The following is an 11,940-nucleotide window of genomic DNA, read 5'->3' on the forward strand; positions in this document are numbered from 1 at the left end:
AGAAGTATTTATGAAATTATAAAAAAGAAAGATAATTGGTTATTTTTGTCTAACGAAATTTGTCTTAAATGATATAATTTTAATTTTAATTTTTCATGGTCAGTTTTGTCAGCATCCAAATATTTTATGATAAAAAATGACTATTTACTCATAAATAAATAGATAGATAGATAGAATGAATTTAATTTAATACATTATCAGCGTAAAATAACGCCACATCGACAAAAATAATCATTTTTTTATATTAACCAGAATAATAATTCAAAATGCATCAAAATTAAACTCTCTATTATAATAGATAACTTTTTCAAGAAGGAATTAAACCTAGCGAGGTCACATAAATGAGGATAATATTTTACTATGATATTAGTAGAAGAAGCAAGCAATCAGCTCACAATATCATTGGATCGCCATTTGTTCAATTTGGGGATATACATGTATGAATCTGAAGTGGTCTCTTTCTTTTCCTTATGACTATATCCTTTTCCCCCAACTGCTGCTCTAGGAAATTTTCATATTATAATATATAAATAGTATAAACTACATGTTTGGTCAAATAATAGATAAACTTGGAAGAGAGGCAACCAAGAAATATAATATGATGTATTTACTTGTTCTAAGACAAGTAAATTTCAGCTACCAAGTCTCAATAACTGAGACCAAGTCCTAAGACAAGCAATTTGAAAAATAATTGATCAATTGTTCATTTTTTTTTTTTTGGAGCTAACGTGACAAGTTTAATATATTCTTTGAACAAGCACATACATAGTTGGTATAGAATGGTTCAGCAATTATTAGATGCAACAACGTTAATTTGCAGGCCAATTCAATGACTCCTCCCTTTAAATAGCAAGCTTCCCATTCAACAAATTCATCAAGTCTCACCACAACTAATTAAGCAATTACATACATAGCATCATTCATAAGAGATTAGCAATTACACACATAGCATCAATTTAAAGGTATATCAAGAGGCACAAAATGAAAGCAATCTACTTCCTTGTTGGTTTGTTGGCTTTGGCATCCTCTTTTGCATCAGCCTATGATCCCAGTCCACTGCAAGATTTCTGTGTGGCTCTCAATGACACCCAAAATGCTGGTATATATCATTACATACTCAAGTATCAAGCTCCTTTCAATATATATGGTTAAGCTTAAGTATCGTTATAGTTAATTCTTCTTAATTTCTTATTTTGCAGTATTTGTGAATGGAAACATTTGCAGAGACCCTAAAGTTGTAGTAGCTGAAGATTTCTTCAAGCATGTAGATCCTGGGAATGTTGACAACAAACTTGGCTCAAACGTGACTCCTGTCAGTGTTAACGAACTACCCGGACTTAACACACTCGGCATATCACTTGCTCGCCTAGATTTTGCACCTAAGGGTTTAATCCCTCCTCATACTCACCCTCGAGCCACAGAGATTTTGACTGTTCTTGAAGGCACTCTCTTTGTTGGATTTGTTACTTCCAATCAAAACAACACCAACCGTCTTTTTACTAAAGTGCTCAACAAGGGTGATGTTTTTGTGTTCCCAATTGGTCTCATTCATTTCCAATTCAACGTCGGTTATGGCAACGCTGTTGCTATTTCTGGTCTTAGCAGTCAGAATCCAGGTGTTATCACAATTGCAAATGCTGTTTTTGGATCCACTCCACCTATTTCTCCTGAAGTTTTAACTAAAGCTTTTCAAGTGGATAAAAGAGTAATTAACTACCTTGAAAAACAGTTCTGATAGGATAATAACTAATTTGATAAAGTGAATCACTATCGTTTCATTCTATTTGTACGATATATTGTTTTGGCTCAGGCAATTCATACATGATAATAAATAACAAATTTGTTGTATTTGATTCAACTTTTGGTTCATTTGAGTTTTAGTGAAAAGTTATTAGCCTCCCCCCCCCCCCTTTTTCTTTCTTTTTTTGTATATCTTGTTAATGTTCTAGTTAATTAATCAAGAGTTTTGCGAAGCCAAAACACAATAAATTACTCATCCATAATTGCTAGCAAAATAGATATATTCGTGATTGCTGCAACATAATTACACTCAGATTCATCAACATAGCAAGTACAAGATCGGTCTACTTTTTCTTGATTTTCTTATATACATTCTCGTCTAACACCTATATCTATCTATCTATCTATCATAAGGATATTCAAGATCATTTTCGGTGACCTTGAAATGTTGGGGACGTTGACCAGAGCAATGTAGATTCCACATTTTAAAATATCCTCTTTCAAGATTCCTCACCTACAAAATTCAGAACAATGCATCTTATAAACAACATACTATCTAAAACTATCTGTCACAAAAAAGAATTTGATACATTTATAATTTGACGCAAAGGAGAGGAAGTATTAAACTCACCCAGCGAGCTGTGTCAAATAGAGGGCAAGTCATGCGAACAGACTTAAGCTTATTAGTGAGAGCTTGAAGCTTTGGGCGACTCAAGGCCAGTGATACTGCCCTCTCTTCATACTCTTTCATGCTACATGGTTGGTTTCACACACAACAGTTAGTTAGTTATATAAACAGAAAGGTAACAATAACTGTCCATATCAGTAATCAAGAAAATATCTCTCACCTGGGAACGATCATCTCCTCCCCAAGTCCAGTAGCAAGACAGAGTGATCCGGCAACTCGAGTAGCCATTTTCTCCAGAGGTAGAGTGATCATAGGCAAACCCGCCCATAATATATCTGTTCCTGTTGTGTGCGCATTGCATAAAGGCCTAAAACAATGCAATAAGAGTATTAAAACAAAGGAATCCGTAAGCAAATAACAGAAAACAATCTAGTACTTCAAAGAGAGGACAAGAAGTAGAGATGAAATTACGTGTCAAGAAATAAGTCTGCTAAAGCACTTCGCCTGATATGTTCATTCTTCATTGCAACATCTGTGAAAATAATTTGGTCTGGTTGTAACCCTTGTGCAGCAGCATCTGAAAGAAGGCCAATGCCCAGCGCTCATTTTGGAGCGATAATAAAAAACATAACAGACACCACTAATTACTATATATCATCAAGAGTAATATCATTACAGAAATCCACATACATGCCCTCAGTCTCCTTTCGCCAGCTGCTGGAAATCTTAGTAGCCAAAGTGCACTATTGGGTACACGTTTAAGAATTCTGCACCTACAAGAGACAAGAGTTAATAGCATGCAAATATGCATTTTGCAGAAATAGAAGGAATGGAAGTATGGTTTCTCATAAAACACAATGGTGTTTCTTGAACAATGCACCCAGAAAAGTCAAGTGGGATAAGGCTTAGTTGTTGACAAGGTATGAAAAGAAAATAAATATATAACTAAATATGTGAGAATACTTTTTTTTATTAGAAAAAAAAATATAATCTAAACCAGCCAATAAGCAGCATCCTGCTATTACCATGTACTAAATATCTCAGGATCCATCTTGTATAGTTGATTGAAGCATGCAAATACAAATTTATCTTCAGGCAGCCCATAGTCTGATCGTTTGTGCTGACATTTTGGATTCAATACATCCTGATTTTTCTTAACAAACAAATTTTGCAGCACAAAGAAAAGTCAACACCATGCATCTAATATAAACCAGCAATAAAGTTGAATCAAGGCTTTTCCAATTAAGTTCATAAAAAGCAACCTGTTTATAATCATTTACAAAGTAGCAATGGGGAAGATGAACAAGTTTTTCAGAATATATATGAGCAGACCCAAGTGGTGAGACAAACTACAAGAAAAATTAGAAAGAGTTAGATGACTGATTAGCCCCTCAATAAAATAAAATAAAGAAAAAGAAGAAAAAAAACAGCTCTCTCTTTTAGGTAGACCAAATTAAGAATCTCACCTCATCTGTCACCAAATAGTCTATATATGTTGCTCCTGTTGTTCCAGGGAATCCCATATATGAAACTTGAATCGGTGCAGGTTGCATAGCAAAAATCTCATTTCTGGCACCCTGCAGATAAAAAGAATAAAGTACTGATACATAAAATGGAAGCCCTCAGAAAAACCAAGCATCAAATACATAAAACTACTGCATAAAATAAATACAGACCACAAATGTGATTTATTACAGTTGATCATGAATTTTCATTTGCAAAATAGATGAGAGAAAAATTATTTCCAGAAAAGAACCTTTGTATATCCATTAAGGTTGACAAGGATATGTATATTATCCTGGTTAATCATTTTTGCTATATGATCAGATGACATGGCAGAAACATCCACAAAGTGCTCAGCTTCAAACTGAATGCGTTGCCTCCATTCACTACCGTCACTTGGACTCAGGGCATAACAGAACACCTGCATATATAAAGAATGGTATTTTTAACATTTTCCCATCAGAACACTGCCAACTAGCACTTGCTCAAATGCTTCTTTTTTTTTTTCGCAAAAAGAGTAATTTTATCACTTTAGCCAAACTGCACATAGATTGTCAATCGTAAACCAAAAAATAAGTGCTTTTGGAAATTAGGGATAAGTTGGAATGAGCCATCTTACATACCTCAACATTCTTCCTGTTGTGCATACCAAAAATAGATCCCATTAGATGTGACAAGGGGTGATTACCAAAGTCACTACTCACATACCTGCATCCATCAAATTGCTCACAGTTAAAATATAACAAAACAAATATTCATCAAAACTGTTTGGGAGAGAAATATATGAATATTATTCAAGAGATTGGGACATACCCAACCCGTAATCTCTCATACCCCCCCTCACATTTGATTGGGACAGGGGCAGGATGGCTAAATGGAGGCAGAGCAAAACGAGATGCAATTAAGGAGCAATGGGAAGCATATTTACGACTGCAAACATGGACAGTGAAGTACATTATAAACTGAGAGAGAGAGAGAGAGAGAGAGAGAGAGAGAGAGAGAGAGAGAGGGGGGGGGGGATGCACAATAGAACAGTTCCCTTTCTATTTTGGATGTGATTTGCATAAAAATCATACCTGATTTCCAGAGCTAGCATTGGGTCAAGTGGATATGCTATTGCATGGAAGGGCTGAACACTAGGAAGAACTGATATCTGAAAAGCAAAAATAATAACAATAAAGCATGCTCAAGCCAACAAAACATGGTGCACCATATGATATGTTAATGTGAATGGATAGGTCCTGACATTAATTTGCTTCATGAGGATCCCTTCAACTTCACTGAACATTTTATCACGATCCTCCCAACTGCAGACACACTGCAACATGACAAAAGATTGCACCAATTTATGACAAATGAAATGATGAATCACAACTCTCCAAAACGTGATACTAATCACACTTGGTTCATCAAATTAGTCATGTTGAAAATGAAGATAGGGCCACAGGTAAGCTTTTGTAGCACATCATCTAATTTGTGAATTCAATCACTCATGGAAGTATGCTAAAAGCAAACATAACAAGCATGATTTGATCAAACCCATCTATCTGAAAGCTACCAGTTCAATGGAAGTAAGCATTGTGCATTCACACATAAAAGCACTAACAATCAACTCATGTTAAAGAAAATATTATCGTCTCTATCGCAAGATGCTCCACTAAGGGCTTACTGGAAAAGAGTGAAAAGTATTACAACTGAAATATACCTGAAGTGTATGCAAGAGATTACAGGTTGCTTCTGGAAAGTCTGGACGAAGAATTAATGCTTGTTCGTAGCTCTTTACGGCAGCCTCTACATGCCCACTGCAACAATTGAAAAAGGATTGATTTCGAGCTATGACCCATTCCCAAGCTCAAATTATTTTCAGAAAATCAATTCCTCATTGGACCTCTGACAGGTCCTGTGAGGAAAATGAAAGGTTTCAAGACAATGAAACTTTAAAAATTTAAGACATTGCTGATATGCAAAAGAGTTGTTATAATATGGGCCTCAACAACATGAAGCGAAACTTGAAGTTAGCATACCTGTCCTTATAAGCTGAAGCCAAATTAGCATGGGCTTCAGCCATAGAGGGTTTGACAGCAATTGCCCGTATATAATCTTGGATAGCATCACTTACTCTACCAACCTCCTTAAATGTATTGCCTCTATTTACAAAGGCATCAGCTGCCAGGGGGTCATTGCAGAGAACCTTATTATAGCATGATATGGCATCTGCATAATTCCCCTGAAATAATTTGTCCAAACAAGTATAAAATAGATCAGTAGAGGTACACCTTTATAAAGAATATATACAAATTTAGCATTAGCATCTCATTCTAACAGTGCCCCCGGTTTGTCACCCACGAACATAGACCAACTGTGAACTAGTTAATGAAACATATACAACATCTATGAGGGCGTCTGGATCAACTGAGGTGGAATTTCATTCCAGCTTTTAGTACCTGCTGCTTATAGATTATAGCAAGGTTGTTGTAAGGAGCAGACAATCCAGTAGTCACACATAGTGCAGCCTTGTAATATGAAGCAGCAGCAGACACCATATTCCTAAACAAGAGCAATTTTGACCAGAAAAAAAATCATTCGACTACGTACCATCATCAGTTAATACCATTATCCAAAAATACAAGGACCACATACAATTCCATGTATACATTTCCAAGATTGGTCAGTGCTTGGGGGTGGTTATCTTGCAAGGCAAGGCATTGCTTCAAGACACAATAAAGTAGATTCAGTGACATGCAAATATAATAGTGGAAAAATGAATAAAGCTAAATGTAATGGATGAAGGAAGGAGAATACATTGTAGCACTGGATTGCTTCTTCCACTCTGCCAACATCTTTTAGTGCATTGCCCTACATGTTGGATAAGAGAAAAAAACCAACGAAATATGTAAACATTTCATAGGCTATTTTCAAGCAAGATGATAACAAAACAAGAAACCTACCAAATTATTGTAAGCCTCTGAAAATCTGGGGTCACATGCGATAGCTTGCTTATAATGTAAAATTGTATTTTCCAGTTGTCCTTGCTCATAGTATATACTTGCCAAGTTACCTATTTCCCGCATGTGATACAGGGTAATGATTAGCAGTACAGCATAAGTTGAGATTTACCACATTGTGAAATGTAAACAAGCATCATATTCTTTGAAAAACTCTTCATTTGCCTCAATAAACCCATTTGGAAATCCAAAGCACCCTAAAAGGTTAAATCCTTTATATGGACAGTGTTCTTAACAGAAGTAATGCCAAGGCTATCTCCCCTAATATGTGTTATGTCATTTTGTGTTGTAAAGGTTCAGAACCAACTCCACAATCTTGTGGCAGTGTGTAATGTGTAATTTATGCACTGTTTGGTGTAATTAGCTGAAGCATAACTCTCGCGTCTTTAACAGTAGAAAATAATCAATGATATAAATTTAGTGGTTATACAACAAAGTCACAACTTGTTTTATTATTAACTTCATGATATATAGATCATAGCTTTCAATACTGAGGACACCATAATGAGATATTTTGAAGAGGGAAAACAAAATAGGTTATGAATTACTGTCTTATAAATAAATAAAATTAGCCTGAAACAGATATGAAACAACAGAACTCACCATAAGCTATGGCACAGTTAGGCCGTGTCTGAAGAGTATTTTGGTAACATGCAGTAGCTTGTTGAGCCATTCCTAAAGCCTGATAAAGAAAAAATGTCATGCTACCCCAAATATAATAATCATTAATCAAGGTACTAGTTCATCTAATTAACCAAGCTAAACTTGTTTAATGGCTTACTTTGTACACATGTCCCATGTTCAGGTATGCATCAGGAAAGGAAGGTTTGAGTTTCACTGCTTCCTGAAATAATTAAGAATGTAAATAAACAAAAGCATGAAATATCAGATCACTAAGGTATGCAATGTAAGACTGTACTTTGTAATACTGAAGGGCTCTGTTGAAATCACCAGACTCCATGAAAAGACCAGCAAGATTTGACCACGCAATAGCAAAAGTAGGTTGAATGCGCAATGCCTCAAAGTAACAACTGTATGCCTGCACAAAATGTTACAACAACCATCATCTGAGCCCTGGCTTGAAGACAACAGCTTGACATCTGTTTCAAACTGTGAATTTGATCACAGTTCCATGGATGAATTATTTAAATCAGTAAAACCAATAATTAACAAGACACTTAGGGTACAAAATACTAAGTGGTGAAGAAACTACGCCAGGGCAGCATACAGCCATTCTTTTAATGGCTATATAAAATGCGACTTGAGAATGGTCAGAAAGATACATAAGGATGCCACACTCATTTAGCTCAAGCTGGAAACACAAATTACTATTGAAAGAAAACAATGGAAAGGTATTTGTTCTAGCAGCAAGATGTTGTACACCAAAGCCTGGTTAAGTAATATCATGGAAGAAATGTTTTCTAAGAACAACTGATTTTACAAGCAGAAAAACTAATCCAATAGGATGTAGTACTGCTCACACTGGGGAATATAATAGAGCATAATCTCAAATAGAGAAAGCTGATTGCTCAAGAAAAACTATATTGATTAGAACAGAAGGATATGGCACAGCAAAATTGAAGTCTAGAAATGTTGCAACATTTTTATAGAGTTCAAGGATCTGAATTATTTGGTGGATAGAAATGTCAAAACACAATGGTGTATCAAACATTTAGGACTTACTTCTTGCACCAACCCTCGAGCTTTCATTAGGTTTCCCAGGTTGCTATGAGCATCTACCTGTATCACCACCAAAACAAATGAATCCCCCATGAAAAGGAACATAATGGCAAATAAAATATTATAATGTGTGCCCAATTGTTCAATAAAGATTAACAAGAAACAGTAATCACTATATGCTGAAGAATACCATCAGAGGATTTATAGCTAGTGCTTGTCGACAGCACCGTACTGCTTCAGCGACTCTCCCTTTATGCATGTATGCACTAGCTAGGTTTGACCACGCATCAGCAAAATTTGGATTTATCTAGAACAACAAAACCAAAACAAAGGTAAATTATCTCACCCAAGATTATATAACAACATACAATAAAGGACATAATAAAGAATAAATAACATAACAAGATTCCAGCCAAAAAAATAAATAAATAATTAAATAAAGAAACAAAGAGATTAAGCACCACAGCAGATAAGTTTCATGCAACATATATTATATCAAAGATACACCTGAAACTCTGTAAATAAGAACAGCAAACAAGTTAAGTGACTTTGTCAGCCCAAATAAGGCAAAATATGTGTCCATGGCTTTATGTGAAATTTCTTGCTGAAACATCCAAAATAAAGTACTATAAAGGAAATAACAAACGAACCAACAAATCACTGGAATGTATAATAAGTTCACAACATGATTCACACAAAAAGAATTGCTATAAAGGAACAATAATATAGGTCCAGAATTGCACGCTGACATCAATGGCAATCAGGTAGTATTGAATGGCAATGTCAACGTTTCCTTTTTCCTGCACATAAAAAGGAAAAACCATTAACTCTAGAAAACCATCATATGTAATTCACCTACTATAAAAAACAAATACACCACAAGTTTTTTTATTCTTTTAAAGTCAGCAAAGGAGAGCAGCGGTAACTTACCTTCCACGCATTTGCCATGTTCCCATAACACTCAGCAAAACGGGAATCAATCCCAAGCGCCTCCTCATTTTTTGCAATACACATATCAAAATCACGCAACTGCAGGAAAGACGGTATCACAAACTCAGAATTTAATACAGAAGGAGTGAAGGACCAAGAATTCGGTGCCTAAGGTCTACAAAAAAAATCATCAATCCTCCCAGAAACAGAAACAGAGACAGAAAACAAACCTGGTAATAAATTGCACCCATAAGAAGTAAATTGTCAACATGAAGCGGATTTCTCTCATAAACAGCTTTACTATGTTCTAGCGCTTGCTTATGGTTCCCAGATTTATACATTTGGTGTGCAAGTGACAAATAGAGTTCTTCATCAGCTACATAAAGTTAAAAACCACTGAGCTAAAAATAAAAGTAACAACTGCAGTTTCTAACAGCAGTAGTATAATCCAAAATCGAAACTAGTAATCTATAACATCAAACTAAGCTTTCTTTTTTTCCTGATTAATATCAGCTTGATTTCCTAAGAAGACGAACCTTCGGTAGAAGAAGCATGGCCGTGTAAGGGTAGAAGGCTTAGCGAGGAAGGCTCGACGCAATCACTGGAGAAAAACGGTCGAGAGGAGCCGGCGGAACCAGTGAGCTGCGGCCGATGGAGGTGGTTGTGATGGCGGCCATCGCCGTGGACGGAGATCACGGCCATGGTTAAGAACAAGTGTTTCTTCTACTCCTTTCACTTCGTTCTTCGTTTTCTGCAGATTCTGTGAGAAATCTCGGGATTTCGATAAATATGGAAGGGGTTTCTATTTTACAATCTTAGGTTGGGTGAGATCATAGCCGTTAATTTTGGCGATGAAAAGATTCTTCAGCTATTTAGGTGACAGGATTCGTTTTGGTACTGACACGTAAGCTTTTTTAAATGCTTCTTTCCTTTTTTAATGATACTCCGCCATATCTCTTTTGCCGCGTTATCTGATTTGTTTTGCTTTTCTTACCAACCGGCGCTATTATTATGCTACATCCCACTGTAGACTATGACTCAATCTTAACATTTTTCTAAATAATGGATCATGTTAGTTGTATTCCTTTTTTTTTTTTTTAGTAAAGTGGTAAATAAATTCCTATAAATTTATATTTTGGATTGATTAATTTTTAGAAAAAAATATTAATAAATTTTTTTATGATATATAAAATAGGATTTAAATTTTTAATCTTTATTTTTATAGTAATATAAATAAGGAGTTTATATGCTGATGTTCATATGTTAAGTTTGAGAATTTTTGTTGTGACTATTAAGTTTGAAAATTTATTTACTTATGTGTCATCACTAAAAATTTTTATATTTATATTTATAAATTATAAATTATTATTTACTTAGGTTGTTATTTTTAAATTTTAAATTATTTATTTGGATATTTTACTTAGATTATTATTTTTTAAATTTTAAATTATTTTAGTTAGTTTGTTTTTTTAATTTTAAATTGTTGTACTTGAGTTGTTATTTTTTAAATTTTAAATTATTTTACTTAAATTTTTATTTTTTAAATTTTAACATAATTTTTTAAAATTTTGTTGATTCTTTTTAGCATTATTTTTTAAACTTTTGTTGATTCTTTTTAAAAATTGCAGCTACATACGTTCTGTTATATATATTTATGTTAATTTAGAATTTTAAAAATTGTTAATATATTTATTTATTTTATCTGCAAATTTAATTCAAATTTAAATTTAAAAAATTTTAGCTATGAGTCAACTATAAAAATATAAGTTATGATATATGTATAGCACTACAATCCAAAGTACATCGATCCTTTTATTTACATTATTTAAGAGGGCTCTTATGTCTGTGAATTTGTTAAAAGTAGGAATATCTTACCAAATAAGATATTTCCTTCTTACCAAATAAGATATTTTTTGTTGGACTCAATGAGTGTAACTTCAAGACTGCATCATAAGCATGTGGTTAATTTAAACCAACGTACCGATGTGTACAGACTTTTAGAATCGTCAAGTATCCCACGATATGGATTTAATTTTGTGAATTTTGACACTCTCAATGCTCTTTGGTACGACTGTACCTATTTAGTTGGTAAATTTATTGTTTTAGAAAAAGTATCATTTATTTATAAATTTATACATTTTTCTTAACAAGTCAAAGATTGTAATTATAGAGAGAATAATATATATAATAATGAAAATAGTGGTTAAAATAATGCAATGACACATTAAAGGCTCAATTCTCACTTGGCTGTGTGTTTTAGCTCTAATATATGTTCTACAATCTTTATTCAACCAAGTTCAATAAAAAGTTTTAACTTAAATCAATAGGATGTCCATAATTAAAGTAAACATTTCATCAAACACTTAGTATGCAAAAAAAATATGATAAATTACAAAAATTAATAAAAACTATAGCTAACCAATACAAAAAAATTAATACCAACAATTTGAACAA

The 11,940-nt window shown here is 33.9% G+C and overlaps 2 protein-coding genes across 2 annotated transcripts; one reads left to right on the forward strand and one right to left on the reverse strand.

The window, feature by feature from the left end:
• The first annotated feature begins 805 nt into the window (after positions 1-805).
• LOC130935172 (germin-like protein subfamily 1 member 7) lies at positions 806-1,858 on the forward strand. Its single transcript, XM_057864767.1, has 2 exons — positions 806-1,099; positions 1,200-1,858. The coding sequence occupies exons 1-2, from the start codon at positions 982-984 to the stop codon at positions 1,733-1,735; spliced, it is 654 nt and encodes a 217-aa protein (XP_057720750.1). The 5' UTR covers positions 806-981; the 3' UTR covers positions 1,736-1,858.
• Positions 1,859-1,983: 125 nt separating this feature from the next.
• Positions 1,984-10,266, reverse strand: LOC130935171 (probable UDP-N-acetylglucosamine--peptide N-acetylglucosaminyltransferase SEC). Its single transcript, XM_057864765.1, has 28 exons — positions 10,023-10,266; positions 9,717-9,862; positions 9,487-9,585; positions 9,306-9,356; positions 8,747-8,863; positions 8,560-8,616; positions 7,796-7,915; positions 7,658-7,720; positions 7,480-7,558; positions 6,820-6,929; positions 6,674-6,727; positions 6,512-6,579; positions 6,316-6,418; positions 5,896-6,098; positions 5,577-5,673; positions 5,118-5,189; positions 4,948-5,024; positions 4,685-4,801; positions 4,495-4,579; positions 4,125-4,292; positions 3,835-3,945; positions 3,631-3,717; positions 3,394-3,521; positions 3,059-3,141; positions 2,840-2,945; positions 2,589-2,735; positions 2,372-2,492; positions 1,984-2,254 (listed from the first exon to the last, which is right to left on the reverse strand). The coding sequence occupies exons 1-28, from the start codon at positions 10,186-10,188 to the stop codon at positions 2,141-2,143; spliced, it is 2,949 nt and encodes a 982-aa protein (XP_057720748.1). The 5' UTR covers positions 10,189-10,266; the 3' UTR covers positions 1,984-2,140.
• Positions 10,267-11,940: the final 1,674 nt, after the last annotated feature.

The sequence above is a fragment of the Arachis stenosperma genome, chromosome 6 (assembly GCF_014773155.1).
Source record: "Arachis stenosperma cultivar V10309 chromosome 6, arast.V10309.gnm1.PFL2, whole genome shotgun sequence".
NCBI classification, from domain to species: Eukaryota; Viridiplantae; Streptophyta; class Magnoliopsida; order Fabales; family Fabaceae; genus Arachis; species Arachis stenosperma.